The sequence below is a fragment of the Pan paniscus genome, chromosome 23 (genome assembly GCF_029289425.2).
Source record: "Pan paniscus chromosome 23, NHGRI_mPanPan1-v2.0_pri, whole genome shotgun sequence".
Lineage (NCBI taxonomy): Eukaryota > Metazoa > Chordata > Mammalia > Primates > Hominidae > Pan > Pan paniscus.
Window position 1 is genome coordinate 50,993,764 of NC_085927.1, and position 21,355 is coordinate 51,015,118.

At 42.9% G+C, this 21,355-nt stretch overlaps 1 protein-coding gene and 1 pseudogene across 4 annotated transcripts in view; both read left to right on the top strand.

Moving 5' to 3' along the window:
• EP300 (E1A binding protein p300) overlaps positions 1-18,836 on the top strand; it is a 90,518-nt gene extending 71,682 nt beyond the window's left edge. For all 4 annotated transcript variants that reach the window (XM_008967381.5, XM_003814620.6, XM_008967382.5 and 1 more), the window contains 11 exons: positions 1,862-1,918; positions 2,886-2,963; positions 5,430-5,497; positions 7,220-7,370; positions 7,492-7,638; positions 8,274-8,387; positions 9,180-9,345; positions 11,274-11,438; positions 12,398-12,559; positions 15,022-15,303; positions 15,548-18,836. In XM_008967381.5, the coding sequence (XP_008965629.1) occupies positions 1,862-1,918; positions 2,886-2,963; positions 5,430-5,497; positions 7,220-7,370; positions 7,492-7,638; positions 8,274-8,387; positions 9,180-9,345; positions 11,274-11,438; positions 12,398-12,559; positions 15,022-15,303; positions 15,548-17,722 (3,565 nt within the window). In that variant the 3' untranslated portion in view covers positions 17,723-18,836. The remainder of the gene's footprint in view (positions 1-1,861; positions 1,919-2,885; positions 2,964-5,429; positions 5,498-7,219; positions 7,371-7,491; positions 7,639-8,273; positions 8,388-9,179; positions 9,346-11,273; positions 11,439-12,397; positions 12,560-15,021; positions 15,304-15,547) is intronic.
• On the top strand, positions 6,988-7,087 carry LOC112438184 (U6 spliceosomal RNA; annotated as a pseudogene).
• Positions 18,837-21,355: the final 2,519 nt, after the last annotated feature.

The following is a 21,355-nucleotide window of genomic DNA, read 5'->3' on the forward strand; positions in this document are numbered from 1 at the left end:
TTAAATAAAAATTGTTTATCACATGGACTACTCACATTTCAACTGTTCAGTAGCTATCTGTGTCTGGTGGCTACCATATTGGTCAACACAGATAGAGAACATATCTATCATAGTAGAAAGCTCTTTGAGACATCAATGAATTAGGGAATATGTCAGCAATGGGCAATCATCTTAGTTCTAGTAAAAGTATTCTGTATAGGAAGCAATCAGCTTCTCTTCGAAAAATTGGAGGTTAGTACAAGAAAACATCATTATTAACTGTTCTGAGTTTGAGGGTGATTGAACTGATGACCACCTTACACCCTTCTCTTGTAGGTTAACAGAAGACCCAAGTCACTATTGTGAATAATAGACTTTAACAGCATGCAGGGGTTTAAGAGATTTGCTTGTGCTTTGCAGTCTCACAAGCTCTTACCATTTGGTAAATGGCCAAGAAAAAAATTTCAAACATATAGTCTAATAGTTTAATCTCTGGCCAGGCGTGGTGGCTCATGCCTGTAATCTCAGCACTTTGGGAGGCCAAGGCGGGCGGATCACGAGGTCAGGAGATCGAGACCATCCTGGCTAACACGGTGTGAAGCCCTGTCTCTACTAAAAATACAAAAAATTAGCCGGGCATGGTGGCGGGCGCCTGTAGTCCCAGCTACTCGGGAGGCTGAGGCAGGAGAACAGCATGAACCCGGGAGGTGGAGCTTGCAGTGAGCCGAGATTGGGCCACTGCATTCCAGCCTGGGCGACAGAGCGAGAGTCTGTCTCAAAATAAATAAAAGAAAAAAAGAAAAAAGTAACTTAAGATGTAGGCCGTCATTAGAATTCAAACTGGGACTGTCTAAGAAGGAAAAACTGTTAGTGTAATTTTAATATTATTGAAAGTTCATATTTACTTCTGTTCAGGACGTTGCACAAAAATTTGGAATTCTCTTGTTCCTAGTAAAAATGGGGCTTCTGAGAAAAGCTGGTTAATTTTTCTAAATTGGGTTCTAAAGATAGCAGTGTCTGGGTGCTAGCTAGGAGAGTAGATACTAGGAGCCTTTGATCCTTGAAACATTTTGACATTTGGTTAAGCCAGGAAGGTTAGCTCTAGGGTAAGTTTCCTTGATGCAGGAAGAGACGTAAGCCTTGTCATTGAACTCTCAGGTGGCTTACCAAATATTCTAAACCTTAAGGCAGTACATCTCTAACTTTGAAAAGAGTAGGAACAAGACCCTTCCCAATTCTGCAGGCCTGTAGTGGATCCAAGTGTCTATTTCTAACTCCCAGATTGTTCTGGTGCTGCTCATCTTCAGATTGCACTTGGAGTAGCAAGACAGGCCATTCAGGAAAATGCTATTAACAGAGATGAATGAATCTCTAGGCCATAACTAGTATAAGAAACGGTTTTCAATGTGGACATGTTCTCATTTTTGTAAGGAAGTATAACAGATGTCCAAGTTGGTCCCCCTAATGTTGATTCTAGTTGGAGAATGTGGATCCTAGTTGGAGAATGGTAAGACTGTTAGCTTTTGTATGTAGTGAGGCTATGAGCAGTGTGTTATGCTGGGTTTCAGGATGGGAAGCCATGATACCTAACACCAAGAGTAGTAACAGACAAGATTTTAAAAGGAAAAGAAGAAACAGTATTTCTAGTTCTTCCTGGGTTCTCCATTTTTGATAAGAGGAAATTTATTTACTATGAAGTCCTATAGAATATTCCTTTACATAAACATGCATTTTGTGTGAGCCAAGAGTGCACCTATTTAAATGTGTATTCTTAAAAAACCTGAATCTCTTTATAGGGTGAAGTTTGTTCCTTTGGTTAGAACAGCAGTCAGATTGCTCATCTCTATCACTTTTTCTCATTGTGTCCCTTTTCTCTCCTTAGTACAATAAATAAAGAACAATTTTCCAAGAGAAAAAATGACACACTGGATCCTGAACTGTAAGTACGATCCCCTTGAATAGTCAGTACGCTTTGGCTTTTCTTTTTCCCTTTCATTCTCTTGAGGTTTGCATGACCAATCAGATGATCCTATATTCTTGGGCTAAATCTACATAACATACATCTAATGGATAGTAAAACCATGGAAAACACTGAAGTACTAAGGAACATTATTTCTTAATGTTAATTTTAATGTTCTTAATGTTGAATGTGAAACATTAAAGATCTAAACTTCTAGTTTGCAGTGAGGCCTTTTAGATCATGGAGGACTGACATGTATGTCTTCTAGATGTTCCTAAAATGGATGGGATGGTATTTGGATTTATTTGGAATTTTCAGCACCAGGAATCTGTCTTAAAAATTAGCCAGGTTTGGCCGGGCACGGTGGCCCACATCTGTAATCCCAGCACTTTGGGAGGCCAAGGCAGGATCACCCAAGGTCAAGAGTTCGAGACCAGCCGGCCAACATGGCAAAATCCCATCTCTACTACAAATATATAAATTAGCTGTGCGTGGTGGTGCGCGCCTGTAATCCCAGCTACTCGGGAGGCTGAGGCAGGAGAATCGCTGGAACCCGGGAGGTAGGGGTTGAAGTGAGTCAATATGATGCCACTGCACTCCAGCCTGGGCGACACAGAGAGACTCCATCTCAGAAAACAAAACAAAACAAAACAAAAAACAGCCAGGCATGATAGTATGTGCCTATCCTAGCCAGGTAGCTGAGAGGCCAAGGCAGGAAAATGGCTTGAGCCCAGGAGTTTAAGGTTGTAGTGAGCTGTGATCATGCCACTCACTCCAGCCTGTACAACAGAGACCCTATCTCTAAAAAAATAGAAACTTTATTAAAACTATTTTCAGTTCTTTGGTCATGACCTTGGCTGTCTTTGTCAGAAGTCATGGGAAATATTGCAAGTTTTCATTTGGTTAAGGTTTGGGGTTAATTTTGGAATTGGCTCTGCTCTTCCAGGTTTGTTGAATGTACAGAGTGCGGAAGAAAGATGCATCAGATCTGTGTCCTTCACCATGAGATCATCTGGCCTGCTGGGTAAGTCTTAACGTTGTTACTTTCTCTGGAATTTTTCTTTATCATGAATATTAACAAGTTTTTTATTCTATGCAATTGACTGTATTATATCTTCAAAGTTACTATCTTTAAATTGTTTTCTTTGGGTTTGGCCACGATAATTATAGTTCGCTTTTTAAAAATTAAGTAACCTAGTATCCAAAAATAGATTTTTATCTTATTTTTATGCATTCTTCTTAGCCATATAAATATATTTTATTCTGCTGGATTGTTTATTAAAATTACATTGTAGTTATTACACATCAAAAGTAAATATTTATGGCCAGGCGAGGTGGCTCACGCCTGTAATCCCAGCACTTTGGGAGGCCGAGGCGGGCGGATCACCTGAGGACAGGGGTTCCAGACCAGCCTGACCAACATGGCAAAACCTCGTGTCTACTGAAAATACAAAAATTAGCCTGGCTTTGTGGTGCATGCCTGTAATCCAGCTACTCAGGAGGGAGGCTGAGGCAAGAGAATCACTTGAACCTGTGAGGGGGAGGTTGCAGTGAGCTGAGATCATGCCACTGCACTCCAGCCTGGGTGACAGAGTGAGACTCTGTCTCAGAAAAAAGTAAATGCTTTTGTTCAGGCATCTAGAAACTAGGATCATGCTGCTGGCATGAATAGGTCTGGCCCTGGTAAGGGTCACCATTTGGTTAGGGCAGGAACAGCAAGTTATAAGGCTGCAGTCATAGTGTAATTGCCTAGTAAAAGGGAGGGGCCATTGCTCTGTACAAGAGGAACTAATCCCAGCCATGTTCCAAAGGAAGGGGGTATATGGGACATCCAGTGCCTCTCATTAAGATGGGATCTCCATGTCTTCTGCTCTGTTCTTGGGCTGATTGTTGTTCCTGATTTGGAGGTTACAGGAAAGGGCAGGCTAATTGACAGATTTCACTTTTCTTTTTTTCACCGTTATTTTCACATAGAAAATAACACTAAGGAAAATAGGTGATGGTTTAGTGGATACTTTATTTTCAGTGTGACTTGTCTTTTAAGTGTGCCTTTTTAGTGCTTTCCTTACCAGATTTCGTAAGAATGATTAAGAGACTTCTTGTGGTTCTTCTAATTTAGGATCAGTCAACTGAATGAAAATAATCTGTTATTACTGTGTTAAGCTTGCTTTTTCTTAAAAGTAATTTATGTTCATTATAAAATTTGAATAGTATGACAGTTTATAAAGTAAAAAGCGACGGTCTCAGCTTCTCTCTTCCCACCCAGATTCCTCACTACAGGAATAACACTCTTTTGTACATACAATCATACATTTTCTTTTTTTCTTTTTTTGAGACGGAGTTTCGCTCTTGTTGCCCAGGCTGGAGTGCAATGGCGCGATCTCGGCTCACTGCAACCTCTGCCTCACAGGTTCAAGTGATTCTCCTGCCTCAGCCTCCCTAGTAGCTGGGATTATAGGCGTGTGCCACCATGCCCGGCTAATTTTTGTATTTTGGTAGAGACAGGGTTTCATCATATTGGTCAGGCTGGTCTTGAACTCCCGACCTCAGGTGATCCACCCACCTCGGCCTCCCGAAGTGCTGGGATTACAGCATGAGCCACTGCGCCCGGCACATTTTCTTGATTTATGTGTATTTAATTTTTAATTTTTGTATTTTGTTATAAGTCATAGACTTTTTTAATTGAGTCTCACTTTCATCACCCAGGCTGGAGTGCAGTGGTGTGATCTCAGCTCACTGCAACCTCCACCTCCTGGGTTCAGGCAATTCTCCTGCCTCAGCCTCTCCTGCCTCAGCCTCTCGAGTAGCTGGGATTACAGGCACATACCACCATGTCTGACCAATTCTTGTATTTTTACTAGAGACAGGGTTTCATTATGTTGGTCAGGGTGGTCTTGAACTCCTGACCTCAAAAGATCCACCCACCTCGACCTCCCAAAGTACTGGGATTACAGGCGGGAGCCACCACGCCTGGCTGGTCATAGACACTTATTTATGTCTGCTGCATTTTTAATGGATGCATAGTATTCTGTAACATACTATAATCCATTTATTTACTTGGTTGGTGAACAAGTTTATACAAGAAACTACTTAGGAGACAAATATCATGTGCATTTGCAGTAACTGAATCTATTGGTTCTACTCTCAAAATGTACTTTCCAACTAGTAGCATATAGGAAATGTCACCTCTTAGGATTCTTCTCCCCAATCACATTAGCAAAACCTATCTTGATTTGTAATCCTTGATCATCTTTTCCTGTGTAAACCAATTTATATGCCCTTCATGTTTCTTCATGTCTGTTGCTTGTTTTTCAATTATCTTTTTTGTTCTTACTGATTTCTAAAAGCTCTTTGTGTATTAGTTTTATTAACTCTTCATTAGAAATTTAGAAATACTTCCGCTAGATTGTCTTTTGAATTTTAACTTTTTGTTAGTATAAATTCAACGGTTTATCTAAGTTGTGTAAGCAAAGTTTTGGTTTACATTTAGATTCGTCTGTGACGGCTGTTTAAAGAAAAGTGCACGAACTAGGAAAGAAAATAAGTTTTCTGCTAAAAGTAAGTTTTATTCTTAAAGGTAAATTTTGGCAAAACTTATCTGAAGCCTAGATAAGAAACCATCCAAAGTGAATTACTTTGTTTTTAATCACAGTAATAGAGTAAAAATAAAATAATTCTATAATCTCCTTATAGTTGATCTGTAATATATTTTTTGGTGTGAAATTTATTAGACCAAAGAAAAAAATTTCCAAGGAATGGATTTGTAGAATGCACAAGATACGTGTTTTTCCTATTCCTATATTTTTCCCTATTTGGGGCATTTCATAAAGGATAAGGTGTGGAAATGATTGGCCGGAATTGCCATCCCTCAGTTTGTTTTTTTATTATTTTTTATTTTATTTTTTGAGAGTCTCACTCTGTCCCCAGGCTGCACAGTGCAGTGGCACGATCTCAGCTCACTGCAACCTCCGCCTCCCAGGTTCATGTGATTTTTCTGTCTTAGTCTCCAGTGTAGCTGGGACTACAGGCATGTGCCTCCACACCCAGCTAATTTTTGTAATTTATTAGAGATGGCGTTTTGCCGTGTTGGCCAGGCTGATCTCAAACTCCTGATCACAGGTGATCCACCCACCTTGGCCTCCCAAAGTACTGGGATTACAGGCATGAACCACCATGCCCAACCCCTCAGTTCACACCATTTATATGGGCTACCTTTTGGCCTTATGTGATTGTTTTCTACTGTGCCAGGAGGATGTCAAAAATTTTATCATGTAAGTAATTAACACTAATAATCTAAATGTAGTATTTGATTTAGTTTTGGGGTGTTTTACTGATCTACAGATTATTTTGATTCTTGTAAGGTTTCTCAAAATGCTCAACCTTTGTTACTTTAAAATATTACTGCAATCTAGGCAAAGTACATAGAGATGTTCATTGTTTATATATTTGTGTATATATATATATAATGTTTGGTTGGTTGGGTTTTGTTTTTGTTTTTTGGAAACAAGGTTTCACTGTGTTGTCCAGGCTGATCTTGAACTCCTGGATTCAAGCAATCCTCCCACCTCAGCCTCCCAAAGTACAAGGATTAGGATTATGGGTGTGAGCCTTGTTTCCTGGCCATTGTTCTATTTGTTTGTTTTTGTTTTTTTGTGGGTTTTTTTTGTTTGTTTGTTTGTTTTTGAGACAGAGTCTCGCTGTCGCCCATAGTGGCGCAGTCTCAGCTCACTGCAGCCTCTGCCTCCCGGGTTCAAGCGATTCTCGTGCCTCAGCCTCCCAAGTAGCTGGAATTACAGGCGTGCGCCACCATGCCTGGCTAATTTTTGTATTTTTAGTAGAGACGGGGTTTCAGCATGTTGGCCAGGCTGGTCTCGAACTCCTGACCTCAGGTGATCCGCCCACCTCAGCCTCCCAAAGTGCTGGGATTACAGGCATGAGCTACCGCACCCGGCCCCTGTTCTGTATTTTTATAAACTCTTCCAAAATTTGAAATTTTTCAAAATGAAAAGTTGGGGAAAATGATATTTAGAAATTATTGAGTACTGTGTCTGCTTTAATAGCACATGTATTAAAATTAGAATGATATGAAGATTAGCATGTTCCCTGCACTAATATGACATGTAAATCTGCAAAGTAGTGACTACTTTGCTATGATTTTTTAAAATTTCACCAAGTTATCCTGTTTGTATTGAAAAAAGTACAAATGAGATTTGAGGTTGAACCTTAAGACTAACAACAGTAAATTTGCACCTCAGTAACTTTTAACTTTTACATTCCTAGGGTTGCCATCTACCAGACTTGGCACCTTTCTAGAGAATCGTGTGAATGACTTTCTGAGGCGACAGAATCACCCTGAGTCAGGAGAGGTCACTGTTAGAGTAGTTCATGCTTCTGACAAAACCGTGGAAGTAAAACCAGGCATGAAAGCAAGGTATCTAGTCATTTCACTTTTCTTCTCCTCGTGGATCCAAAATTGCTCATACATGGTTACTATTGGTGATTCCAATCTGAATGAGTTATGTTGTGGTTCCCCCACCATCTCAATTGTATAGGTTTGTGGACAGTGGAGAGATGGCAGAATCCTTTCCATACCGAACCAAAGCCCTCTTTGCCTTTGAAGAAATTGATGGTGTTGACCTGTGCTTCTTTGGCATGCATGTTCAAGAGTATGGCTCTGACTGCCCTCCACCCAACCAGAGGTATGACTAGCTCACAGTGGCTAGCTCCGGATTTGTGTGGGAGTTCCAACTTATAATAGGTGGAAAAGCATAACAGGCAAGAAAATGTTTAGTGTGTTTGGTTTGGAAATGCAAAATCTCAAGTGTCCAATAATTTTAAAGTGAAACAGATTAAAAAGCAAACCCCCAAACAAAATAACTGCTCAATACTGCTCTTCTGTGGTCATAGTAATAAAGGATATGAATAGCAACCTGAAATTGGAATTTGAAAACAAACGTACTACTCTTCAGAAAATGAGCTTAAATCTGGATTAAGTAGCTATGTGAAAATATATCATACAAATCGGGTGGGAATTTCTTTTCTCCAAAAATAGTATAAAGGCAATAATAAAAATGTATAGAGATCACCAAATACTGATTGATCTGTATGTGCCAGGCACTGCTAGTTATTACAAATAGAAGGAAACCACAGGCTCACTGAACTTCCCTGAAGGGTTCACGGCGGAGTCGCCTACCTGCCTGTGATGAGCTTCACAAATAACGATGTGAGCAAAGAGCCTGGGAGAGTGAGAGGGTGTTATTAGGCACATGGAGTAAAGAACTCATTATGTGACCTGACTTTTTTTTTTCTCTTCATTTCTCTTCATTTTGTATAGGAGAGTATACATATCTTACCTCGATAGTGTTCATTTCTTCCGTCCTAAATGCTTGAGGACTGCAGTCTATCATGAAATCCTAATTGGATATTTAGAATATGTCAAGAAATTAGGGTAAGCATATTTTGATAATGGCTTTTTTTCTTTAACTAGCATGGCATTCTGGTGAGATATAGGTTAAATATGCAAATATATAACTCTTGGCCTTTTTTTCCCCATTTTAGTTCTTACGTAACAATTCTCTTAACTTTGTTGGAGCCCCTTTGAAGTTAATGTTGTCAGTAGAGAGAAATGGATATGTTGGCCCTAGTTTCACCCATCCAACATTAGTTTTGTTTGTAAGCTAAGCCATTGGGTCCACTTTGCTTTGAAGTTTGATTTGTGCCCCTCATTTGAGGGCAGAATTTTAACTGCATTTGATCCTTTTACAACCTGGGTATGAAGACCAAAAACAGTTCTGGAGATACTTCTTACCTTTAGAGTATGTATGTCATTGGAAACATTCACTCCCTCATCTTGAAGTCTGTTTCTCTGAACAGTGTGCCTTTTAATTTAGCTCTTGTTAAATGGGTCCATTTTCCTTTGCAGTGTAATCTTCATTTGGTCTTAACATGCAAACTTAGGGTTTTTGGATCCAGGGCTAAGTCATCCACTTCGTGGCTGAGATTCGCAACATCCCACCATGGCCTCCAAAAATAAGTAGGCAATATGAGATCCATTGTTACTACTGTGAGTTATGCCTAATTTTGGCCTCACAATGTTAATCTCATTCTGGGTTATATATACACTGTGTTATCTTGGGAAAAATTATTGGTATCTATATCAACTCCACCTTGTGGTTTAAAATGTAGCCTTCTAGAATAGATTATCTCTTTTCCTTAATGTTCTTTCTCTTTGTATTGTTAGTTACACAACAGGGCATATTTGGGCATGTCCACCAAGTGAGGGAGATGATTATATCTTCCATTGCCATCCTCCTGACCAGAAGATACCTAAGCCCAAGCGACTGCAGGAATGGTACAAAAAAATGCTTGACAAGGCTGTATCAGAGCGTATTGTCCATGACTACAAGGTCAGTTGGGACATAGGGGCCAGGTGCTGACAATAGATCTGGAAATGCACTAATGTTGCTGCTCTTTATTCTGTCATTTAACTTTTTTTTTTTTTTTTTTTTTTTGAGACGGAGTCTCGCTCTGTCACCCAGGCTGGAGTGCAGTGACACGATTTTGGCTCACTTCAAGCTCCACCTCCCGGGTTCATGCCATTCTCCTGCCTCGGCCTCCTGAGTAGCTGAGACTACAGGCTCCTGCCATCACGCCCGGCTAAATTTTTTTGTATTTTTAGTAGAGACGGGGTTTCATCATATTAGCCAGGATGGTCTCGATCTCCTGACCTTGTGATCCGCCTGCCTCGGCCTCCCAAAGTGCTGGAATTACAGGCATGAGCCACCGTGCCCAGCCTTAACTTTTTTTTTTTTTTTAAACAAAAGTCTTGCTTGTTCTACCTCTTGCATGTAATTCCTAAAAATGCTAATTTGATTGCTTTTATTTTGTATATTCAAAATTTTTCAATATAAGAAAAACCAGGTTTTGAAGAGCAGTAGATCAAGAAATCCCTGTTTTAAACATGTAACCAAAATTTTGTTTTATTTATTTTTGGGGGGAGGGTGGGGATAGAGTTGGGGTATCGCCATGCTGCCCAGGCTGGACTTGAACTCTTGGCCTCAAGCATTCCAAAGTGCTGGGATTACAGGCATGAGCCACTGTGCCCGGCCTTAAAATATATCTTTTTGTTTTGGTTTTTTGTTGGTTTGGTTTGGGTTGGTTAGGGTTTTAGGGGTGTGGGTGTTTTGTTTTCAGAAAGGGTCACTCTCTGTCACCCAGGCTAGGGTGCAGTGGCATGATACCCGCTCATTGCAACCTGTGCCTCCCAGGCTCAAGCCATCCTCCCATCTCAGCTTCCTGAGTTGCTGGGACTAGGTGCACACTACGAGAGCTAGCTAATTTTTGTATATTTTTTGTAGAGACAGGATTTCACCATGTTGCCCAGGCTGGTCTCAAACTCCTGAGCTCAGGTGATCTGCCCACCTCAGCCTCCCAAAGTGCTAGGATTATAGGCATGAGCCACATCACCCAGCCAAAAATATATTCTCCCTTTTTTTTTTTGGACGGAGTTTCAGGCTGGAGTGCAATGGTGCAGTCTCCTGGGTTCAAGTGATTGTCCTACCTCAGCCTCCCGAGTAGCTGGGATTACAGGCATGCACCACCAAGCCAGGCTAATTTTTTCTATTTTTAGTAGAGACGGGGTTTCTCCACATTGGTCAGGCTGGTCTCGAACTCCCGACCTCAGGTGATCCACCTGCCTCGGCCTCCCAAAGTGCTGGGATTACAGGTGTGAGTCACTGCACCTGGCCAAAAATATATTCTTAATTAACAGTATTATGTTATTCATAAATATAGGTTGTCTCATGATACAGACTTCTCTTCCTCAATTTAGTAGTTCAACTAAATAAAGAAGTTTTCCTAAGCAGCCCAGCAAATCATTCTGCAGCAGATACTATTTCCAGTATTTGTAGTTTTGGTCATTTTGAACAAAGCTGTCAGTAAAAGCTGCTGAAATTCCAAGGATGGGTGTGAGGAGGGCATGCTTCATACCACATATTCTGTGATAAGGAGTGGTAGGAGCCATGGCATGCATGATGGTGCTTACCACCCTGACGTTGATCCTGGCAGGATAATTGCCACTTGGTTATATAAAGGCAGATAAGCTCCCTGTTTTTGTGGGTAGAAGAAATAGAAAACCGGAAATATTGACTTTAGGCCAGGCCTTTTCACTGTTTATTTTTCTAAATACTCCCTGGCTTACGGCTTAGGTATAAAGTCTCTGCCAGCTTTCAAGACATTTTAAGCTTTCATGTTTCTTGTCAGCCATGATTATTCTGTATAATCAATGCTTTAAAAGAACATAGAAATTCCTATAGGTACATGCATGTTTTCACAGGATATTTTTAAACAAGCTACTGAAGATAGATTAACAAGTGCAAAGGAATTGCCTTACTTCGAGGGTGATTTCTGGCCCAATGTTCTGGAAGAAAGCATTAAGGAACTGGAACAGGAGGAAGAAGAGAGAAAACGAGAGGAAAACACCAGCAATGAAAGCACAGATGTAAGGGCATTGAGTTTCCTTTGAAACTTCTATCATGATTCTAATATTTAATCCAGAAGTGCACTTAAACTTTAAGTTGGGTTTTAAAGCTTTCAGGTGTAAAAGAGCTCTTTAAGTTGGACAAGAAATGTTGGCTTAGAGAGGTTATTAGGGTTCTGTTTCAGTGGTATTAAACTTTTAAAGCATCAGAGCCCCTTTTAAAATGGCATCTCAGACTTTGAGTAATGTGAAATGATAAAAGAAACTGAAGGAAATCCTGAAAAACTGATAGAAGATTACTTATCTGAAGGAGTAGGTTATGAATATTATAGGCCTTGTGGGTCACATATCTCTGGCATATTTTCTGTCTTTTAAAAACACACTCTTTTTAAATGTAAAAAACCATTCTTAGCTATACAAAATAGGCCTGAGCCAGAATTTAAGTTACTAAGCCTGGCTTAGTAACCTCACCAGTTATTTCCCCATAGCATATCTCGAATTACCTCCATTGAATTTAACTTAACAAAAGGCACCCTTAAATAGTCTGTTAACAAACTCTTACAGCCTTGTCATTTAGTATTTGTAGGCTCATAACATTTTAGAATATGAGTGGAAGGAAATAAAACCAAGGTCTTCTGGCTCCCCACTTTGATACACTCTTCACTACCCCAAAGTGCCACCCCTTCCTTGTTCCCTAGCCCCAATCTGGGATACATTCAATCAATCTACAGGGTCTGCACATTCTGTGGCCTCTTCTAGGCAAAAAGCTAAAGGGCTGCCATTGCCTTAAAGATCACTGGGAGAAAATTAGGTCAAATAACAACTTTAAGGAGAAAGAATAAGTGAAGAGAACAGCTAGTAAAATAAGTTACAGGCATAAGATTATGATATCTAGTTCCAAAGAAGGGAGATATTCTGTGCTATTCCCAAATTACTTAACAAAAACCTTATTTTCTTGTCTCCTTTGTGCTACTCTGCAGGTGACCAAGGGAGACAGCAAAAATGCTAAAAAGAAGAATAATAAGAAAACCAGCAAAAATAAGAGCAGCCTGAGTAGGGGCAACAAGAAGAAACCCGGGATGCCCAATGTATCTAACGACCTCTCACAGAAACTATATGCCACCATGGAGAAGCATAAAGAGGTAAGATGCAGCCACCCAGAGTTGGGGGAAAACGGCAAGATTTCTGGCCAGGCATGGTGGCTCACACCTGTAATCCCAGCACTTTGGGAGGCCAAGGCGGGTGGATCACCTGAGGTCAGGAGTTCAAGACCAGCCTGACCAACATGGTGAAACCCTGCTCTACTAAAAATACAAAATCAGCTGGGCATGGTGGCACATGCCTGTAATCCCAGCTACTCAGGAGGCTGAGGCAGGAGAATTGCTTGAACCTGAGAAGCGGAGATTGCAGTGAGCCGAGGTCACCCCATTGCACTCCAGCCTGGGCAACAAGAGCCAAACTCCGCCTCAGAAAAAGAAATAAGAAATGAATAAAAACACTGACTGTTCGCTGGGCGTGGTGGCTCATGACTATAATCCCAGCACTTTGGAGGTTGAGGCAGGCGGATCACTTGAGGTCAGGAGTTGGAGACCAGCCTGGCCAACATGGCAAACCGAAACTCCGTCTCTACTAAAAATACAAAAATTAGCCTGGCGTGGTGGCACACACCTGTAATCCTTGGGATGCTGGGGTGGGAGGATCACTTGAACCTGGGAGGCAGAGGTTGCAGTGCACTTACAGCCTGGGTGACAGAACAAGACTCTGTTTCAAAAAATAAAAAGATTTAACCTTTCTGAAAGTGAATTAGTAAATAGAATTGGAGAAAAGTTAAACTTCCACATATGGACTTACAACCCCCTTCTCAAAACTTTTTGAGTTATTTCATCATTTACATTGTTTAGTTGTTCTTACAGTCATTTGGGAAAATAACTGGGTAAGGTTTTTTTTTTTCTCTCTCTCTTTAATATCATATAATTGATAACGAAAGCCAGGAGAATTGAAGAGTAATTCCTCTCAGGGTTTGTCCAATGGTAGTAATCTCGATTGTTCAGTCAGACTCCTCATTTTACTATCTCGGTTCTGACATATAATCAAGTTCTTATAGGAAGTGGTAATTAAGTTGAGAGGGAAATGAAGGCTTGATTTCAGGTTGTAATTCCGTACCTAAAAATTGGTTAACCAGTCTCTTTGGGAGAGAAAGTTAACAAAATCTTTTTTAGAGAGGAATTTGTTATAATGATGTTATCATGGTGACCTAGGTACATAGGTGTTCAAATTATCTTTTCCCCCACTGCTCCCCCCATCACCACCCCTTTTTTGTTAGCCTAGAATAATGGGCTACGATGTAATAATGGTAATAACCATTATCTCAGCCATGCTAGTGAAATGGAAGGATTCCTGAGTTCTAATACGTTAGGTAATGATTATTAACAATTAATAGTTACTAGCTATTTCAAGCAGTAAGTAATGCCACAGAATCCTAGGCAGTTGGGAAAAGCCCTTAGAATATATTGTAATAGGTTTGACTTAAATTGTGGACACATTCCATGGCTGTTTAAATTTAGGTTGTAAATCCAAGTATTGGCCTGGTTGTAGGGTGACAGAAGCAGCGAACATTGCTGGCCAGAGACACTGTGAGTGTGGCTGCCAGTGTGCACAGATGTTGAATAATCTGTTATCAGTACAGCAGTTTCTCACAAGTTCCTAATTTCTTAAGGGGATGTTTTACATTTTATTACTTTAATAGGTGTTTATAGTTATATACTAATTAATGTCAAATACATACGTAATACCAGCTTTTTATACCTTTTACACTAATGGTTATGAGAATTGATGGTTGTTACAAGTTTTTTCAAACTTCAATGAACAAGAATTTTATTGCTTTGTCAACAAAGACTAAGATTTTTTATCCATTCCATTCCCTTCCAAACCTGTAGGAAAAGTTACACACGAAAGTTGCATAGGGGACCTTCATGAGTCCAGGCCAGTTGTTTTTCATACTGTCTCCATATTTGGATTTGTCTGGTTTGTTGTAATTAGATTGAGGTTAAACCATGGATTGCATCTTAAAGTAGACTGCCTTGAGGCAAAATGTCCACTGTGCATGGTGCTATACCTCACCCAGACCATTGTTACTCTGAAGGAGTTACTGAATGAAGGAGAAAAAAATCACGGGATGTGCATTTCAGTTCTATTTATAGTCAGTCTCAAGAGACCAAAGAGGTAAAGCAGGAAAAGGAACAGGAGGCATATGGTGGTGAAACTAACTCAGCATTCACCAGTCTCATTGGTGCTCAGCCTGCTGTACCTGCTCACACCTGTAATCCCAGCACTCTGGGAGGCTGAGGCAGGCAGATCACTTGAGCTTAGGAGTTTGAGACCAGCCTGGGCAACATGGCGAAGCCTCGTCTCTACAAAAAAATGCAGAAATTAGCCAGGTGTGGTGGTGTGGGCCTGTGGTCTCAGCTATTCAGGAGGCTATGGTGGGATAATTGCTTGAGCCCAGGAGGCAGAGGTTGTAGTGAGCCAAGATCACGCCACTGCATTCCAGCCTGGGTGACAGAGCGAGGCCCTGTCTCAAAAAAAGAGACTGTCTGTTTTTCAGGTCTTCTTTGTGATCCGCCTCATTGCTGGCCCTGCTGCCAACTCCCTGCCTCCCATTGTTGATCCTGACCCTCTCATCCCCTGCGATCTGATGGATGGTCGGGATGCATTTCTCACGCTGGCAAGGGACAAGCACCTGGAGTTCTCTTCACTCCGAAGAGCCCAGTGGTCCACCATGTGCATGCTGGTGGAGCTGCACACGCAGAGCCAGGACCGCTTTGTCTACACCTGCAATGAATGCAAGCACCATGTGGAGACACGCTGGCACTGTACTGTCTGTGAGGTAGGCACCGGGTTGTGGGAAGGAGGAGGTGAGCTCTGCAGGGTTGTTCTGAGGGGCCATGCAGCCACGTATTTTATAGAGGCCTGTGGGATGCTAGGGGCTTGGCCTCGTGTTTGAGGGGCAGAGCTGAAGAGGCTAGTTTTTGTTCTACGAAAGGGGCTTTTCTAGCCCAAACAATATCTAAAATACTTTTGAATGACTTAAATCTTGGAGAGTTTACCTGCACCTCCTGTTTTTTCCCTAGGATTATGACTTGTGTATCACCTGCTATAACACTAAAAACCATGACCACAAAATGGAGAAACTAGGCCTTGGCTTAGATGATGAGAGCAACAACCAGCAGGCTGCAGCCACCCAGAGCCCAGGCGATTCTCGCCGCCTGAGTATCCAGCGCTGCATCCAGTCTCTGGTCCATGCTTGCCAGTGTCGGAATGCCAATTGCTCACTGCCATCCTGCCAGAAGATGAAGCGGGTTGTGCAGCATACCAAGGGTTGCAAACGGAAAACCAATGGCGGGTGCCCCATCTGCAAGCAGCTCATTGCCCTCTGCTGCTACCATGCCAAGCACTGCCAGGAGAACAAATGCCCGGTGCCGTTCTGCCTAAACATCAAGCAGAAGCTCCGGCAGCAACAGCTGCAGCACCGACTACAGCAGGCCCAAATGCTTCGCAGGAGGATGGCCAGCATGCAGCGGACTGGTGTGGTTGGGCAGCAACAGGGCCTCCCTTCGCCCACTCCTGCCACTCCAACAACACCAACTGGCCAACAGCCAACCACCCCGCAGACGCCCCAGCCCACTTCTCAGCCTCAGCCTACCCCTCCCAATAGCATGCCACCTTACTTGCCCAGGACTCAAGCTGCTGGCCCTGTGTCCCAGGGTAAGGCAGCAGGCCAGGTGACTCCTCCAACCCCTCCTCAGACTGCTCAGCCACCCCTTCCAGGGCCCCCACCTGCAGCAGTGGAAATGGCAATGCAGATTCAGAGAGCAGCGGAGACGCAGCGCCAGATGGCCCACGTGCAAATTTTTCAAAGGCCAATCCAACACCAGATGCCCCCGATGACTCCCATGGCCCCCATGGGTATGAACCCACCTCCCATGACCAGAGGTCCCAGTGGGCATTTGGAGCCAGGGATGGGACCGACAGGGATGCAGCAGCAGCCACCCTGGAGCCAAGGAGGATTGCCTCAGCCCCAGCAACTACAGTCTGGGATGCCAAGGCCAGCCATGATGTCAGTGGCCCAGCATGGTCAACCTTTGAACATGGCTCCACAACCAGGATTGGGCCAGGTAGGTGTCAGCCCACTCAAACCAGGCACTGTGTCTCAACAAGCCTTACAAAACCTTTTGCGGACTCTCAGGTCTCCCAGCTCTCCCCTGCAGCAGCAACAGGTGCTTAGTATCCTTCACGCCAACCCCCAGCTGTTGGCTGCATTCATCAAGCAGCGGGCTGCCAAGTATGCCAACTCTAATCCACAACCCATCCCTGGGCAGCCTGGCATGCCCCAGGGGCAGCCAGGGCTGCAGCCACCTACCATGCCAGGTCAGCAGGGGGTCCACTCCAATCCAGCCATGCAGAACATGAATCCAATGCAGGCGGGCGTTCAGAGGGCTGGCCTGCCCCAGCAGCAACCACAGCAGCAACTCCAGCCACCCATGGGAGGGATGAGCCCCCAGGCTCAGCAGATGAACATGAACCACAACACCATGCCTTCACAATTCCGAGACATCTTGAGACGACAGCAAATGATGCAACAGCAGCAGCAACAGGGAGCAGGGCCAGGAATAGGCCCTGGAATGGCCAACCATAACCAGTTCCAGCAACCCCAAGGAGTTGGCTACCCACCACAGCAGCAGCAGCGGATGCAGCATCACATGCAACAAGGAAATATGGGACAGATAGGCCAGCTTCCCCAGGCCTTGGGAGCAGAGGCAGGTGCCAGTCTACAGGCCTATCAGCAGCGACTCCTTCAGCAACAGATGGGGTCCCCTGTTCAGCCCAACCCCATGAGCCCCCAGCAGCATATGCTCCCAAATCAGGCCCAGTCCCCACACCTACAAGGCCAGCAGATCCCTAATTCTCTCTCCAATCAAGTGCGCTCTCCCCAGCCTGTCCCTTCTCCACGGCCACAGTCCCAGCCCCCGCACTCCAGCCCTTCCCCAAGGATGCAGCCTCAGCCTTCTCCACACCACGTTTCCCCACAGACAAGTTCCCCACATCCTGGACTGGTAGCTGCCCAGGCCAACCCCATGGAACAAGGGCATTTTGCCAGCCCGGACCAGAATTCAATGCTTTCTCAGCTTGCTAGCAATCCAGGCATGGCAAACCTCCATGGTGCAAGCGCCACGGACCTGGGACTCAGCACCGATAACTCAGACTTGAATTCAAACCTCTCACAGAGTACACTAGACATACACTAGAGACACCTTGTAGTATTTTGGGAGCAAAAAAATTATTTTCTCTTAACAAGACTTTTTGTACTGAAAACAATTTTTTTGAATCTTTCGTAGCCTAAAGGACAATTTTCCTTGGAACACATAAGAACTGTGCAGTAGCTGTTTGTGGTTTAAAGCAAACATGCAAGATGAACCTGAGGGATAGAATACAAAGAATATATTTTTGTTATGGCTGGTTACCACCAGCCTTTCTTCCCCTTTGTGTGTGTGGTTCAAGTGTGCACTGGGAGGAGGCTGAGGCCTGTGAAGCCAAACAATATGCTCCTGCCTTGCACCTCCAATAGGTTTTATTATTTTTTTTAAATTAATGAACATATGTAATATTAATAGTTATTATTTACTGGTGCAGATGGTTGACATTTTTCCCTATTTTCCTCACTTTATGGAAGAGTTAAAACATTTCTAAAACCAGAGGACAAAAGGGGTTAATGTTACTTTAAAATTACATTCTATATATATATAAATATATATAAATATATATTAAAATACCAGTTTTTTTTCTCTGGGTGCAAAGATGTTCATTCTTTTAAAAAATGTTTAAAAAAAAAAAAAAAAAACTGCCTTTCTTCCCCTCAAGTCAACTTTTGTGCTCCAGAAAATTTTCTATTCTGTAAGTAAGTCTGAGCGTAAAACTTCAAGTATTAAAATAATTTGTACATGTAGAGAGAAAAATGACTTTTTCAAAAATATACAGGGGCAGCTGCCAAATTGATGTATTATATATTGTGGTTTCTGTTTCTTGAAAGAATTTTTTTCGTTATTTTTACATCTAACAAAGGAAAAAAATTAAAAAGAGGGTAAGAAACGATTCCGGTGGGATGATTTTAACATGCAAAATGTCCCTGGGGGTTTCTTCTTTGCTTGCTTTCTTCCTCCTTACCCTACCCCACTCACACACACACACACACACACACACACACTTTCTATAAAACTTGAAAATAGAGAGCAAAAACCCTCAACTGTTGTAAATCATGCAATTAAAGTTGATTACTTATAAATATGAACTTTGGATCACTGTATAGACTGTTAAATTTGATTTCTTATTACCTATTGTTAAATAAACTGTGTGAGACAGACACCCTGACTTTGTTTCACTTGATAACACATCTTTGCCTTGGAGTACACCCGTTTTAAGTGCCTAATGCTTAGGATTCAGAGGAAAAAGTGAAAGCATTAGCTTATAGCCTCTTTAATCTACTACGTATAATGTATTCACAAGTAGATCTTGGTGAATTTATCCAAAGTTCTGGGAAAAAGTACTGCAGGTACCAGCTAACAGTCAAGGTGGAAGTGATAACCTACTTAACACCTTGATACAGGACCCCTTAAGGATGACCTCATGGTCTTCTAATCACCTTCATCTTACAGGGATGAGAAGGAGGACCTAAGAAGACGGATCATATCTGCCTAAGTCCCAAGTAACTTCTTGGAAAAAACAAGACTTGCCAGGCACAGTGGCTCACGCCTATAATCCCAACATTTTGGGAGGCCAAGGCAGGCAGATCACGAGGTCAGGAGTTCAAGACCAGCCTGGCCAATAAGGTGAAACCCACATCTCTACTAAAAATCAGCAGGGCGTGGTGGTGGGCACCTGCGGTCCCAGCTACCTGGGAGGCTGAGGCAGGAGAATCAAGATCCTGATGGAGGTTGCAGTTAGCCAGGATCTCACCACTGCACTTCAAAGACTCCGTCTTTTAAAAACAGAGAAGATGAAGCTAGGGAAACACTCCTCTGTTTGCTAACTGAATACAAAGAAGTCAGTTGGAATCGGGTTGAAGGGAAGGAAAATGTGTGGAAATAAAACCTAGAAGGCTGAGAGAGATTACACATGAGTCCAGTAATATGCTAGATGCTCAAAGAATGGAGAGATTATTGATCCTCCATCTGAACATTGCAGTAGCTGTGAACAAGTTGTTAAAACAAATGTTAGTACACTAAAAAGTACTGAGCTGCTTTGGTATCAATTCCAGATCTTTCTTTTATCACAGAGATTTACACTAACCATATATGACTGCTAAAGGATTTCAGATACGTTGACCTGTTGCTACTATTTTAGTCTGAAAACAACCAGCATCTTTTTTTTTTTTAAGACAGTCTCGTCACCCAGGCTGGAATGCAGTGGCACAATTGTAGTTCACTGTAGCCTCAAACTCATGGGCTGAAGCAGTCCTCTTACCTCAGCCTCCCTAGTAGCTGGGACTCAAAGGTGTGTACCATCATGCCTGGCTGACGTTTTAAAATTTTTATAGAGACAGGGTCTTGCTATGTTACCCAGTCTGGTCTCGAACTCCTGGACTCAAGTGATACTCCACCTTGGCCTCCCAAATTGCTGGGATTACAGGCATGAGCCACCTTACCAGCATCTTAATGTGAGGTGAACTCACTCAGCATTAATCAGAGCCAGCCCCAGAAAATGTATCTAGTATCAAGCATCCAGCATCCACCTGCTTCAGCTCAGTGACCCCGCACATATCCATGGAGCAGCTACATCTGTGCCAGGCCAGGCAGAGCACACATGAACAGCATGCAGGCCTGCCCTCAACCTAACCAGCTTCAGGTCTAGAAGACAGCATGACAAAGTACAAAGCACCAAGTGATGTATGCAAGGAATGCAAGAGGGAATCCATGAAAGAAAACCTAGCTGATGGGAATTGGAAATGTTTCTGGAAAGGGTAGTATGGAAGCTGGATGTTGGAGGGGAGATAGGAAGAGGAGGAGAGGAGGAGGCGCCCAGAAGAGTGCACCACATTCTGCTAGGGAGCAGCTCCAGGTCTACTTGGCTGAGACCCGATAAACGGAAGTAGTGAACACCTGTTCCAGAAATACGGCCTTCCAGCTCCCTAAGACTAGGGGCCCAGGATTCATGTGAATAAACCCTCAAAAGGGAAATGTTTAGAATTCTATCCCATTTCCAAGCAGTAAATTCCCAGGTTTTAAAGCTCTGCCTCTGGCTAAAGACAGCCAGCCGGGTTGAAGTGTTAGACCAGCGCATTCTTACTGCAATGATGAAAGCAGGAAGTAGGAGCAGAAGTCATTAAATAGGAAGGAGGCTGGGCACGGTGACTAACACCTGTAATCGCAACACTTTGGGAAGCCAAGATGGGTGGATCAAGACCAGCCTGGCCAACATGGTGAAACCCCGTCTCTGCTAAAAATACAAAACTAGGCCCCGGGCACGGTGGCCCACACCTGTAATCCTAGCACTTTGGGAGGCTGAGGCGGGTAGATGACCTGAGTTCAGGAGTTCGATACCAGCTTGGCTAACATGGAGAAACCCCATCTCTACTAAAAATAAAAAAACAGCTGGGCGTGGTGGCGGGCACTGGTAATCCCAGCTACTCGGGAGGCTGAGGCTGGAGAATCGCTTGAACCCAGGAGGCGGAGATTACAGTGAGCCGAGATCACGCCATTGCACTCCAGCCTGGGAGACAAGCAAAACTCCGTCTCAAAAAAAAAAAAAAAAAAAAAAAAAAAAAAAAAAAGGGCGGGGGGAAAAGCTGCCGTTTCCCAGATCAGAAATAGTGTTACGGAGGTAGAAGATACGGATTAATCCAGAGTCAGCAATATAATAAGATGATTTCAACGTTTGTAGTTTTT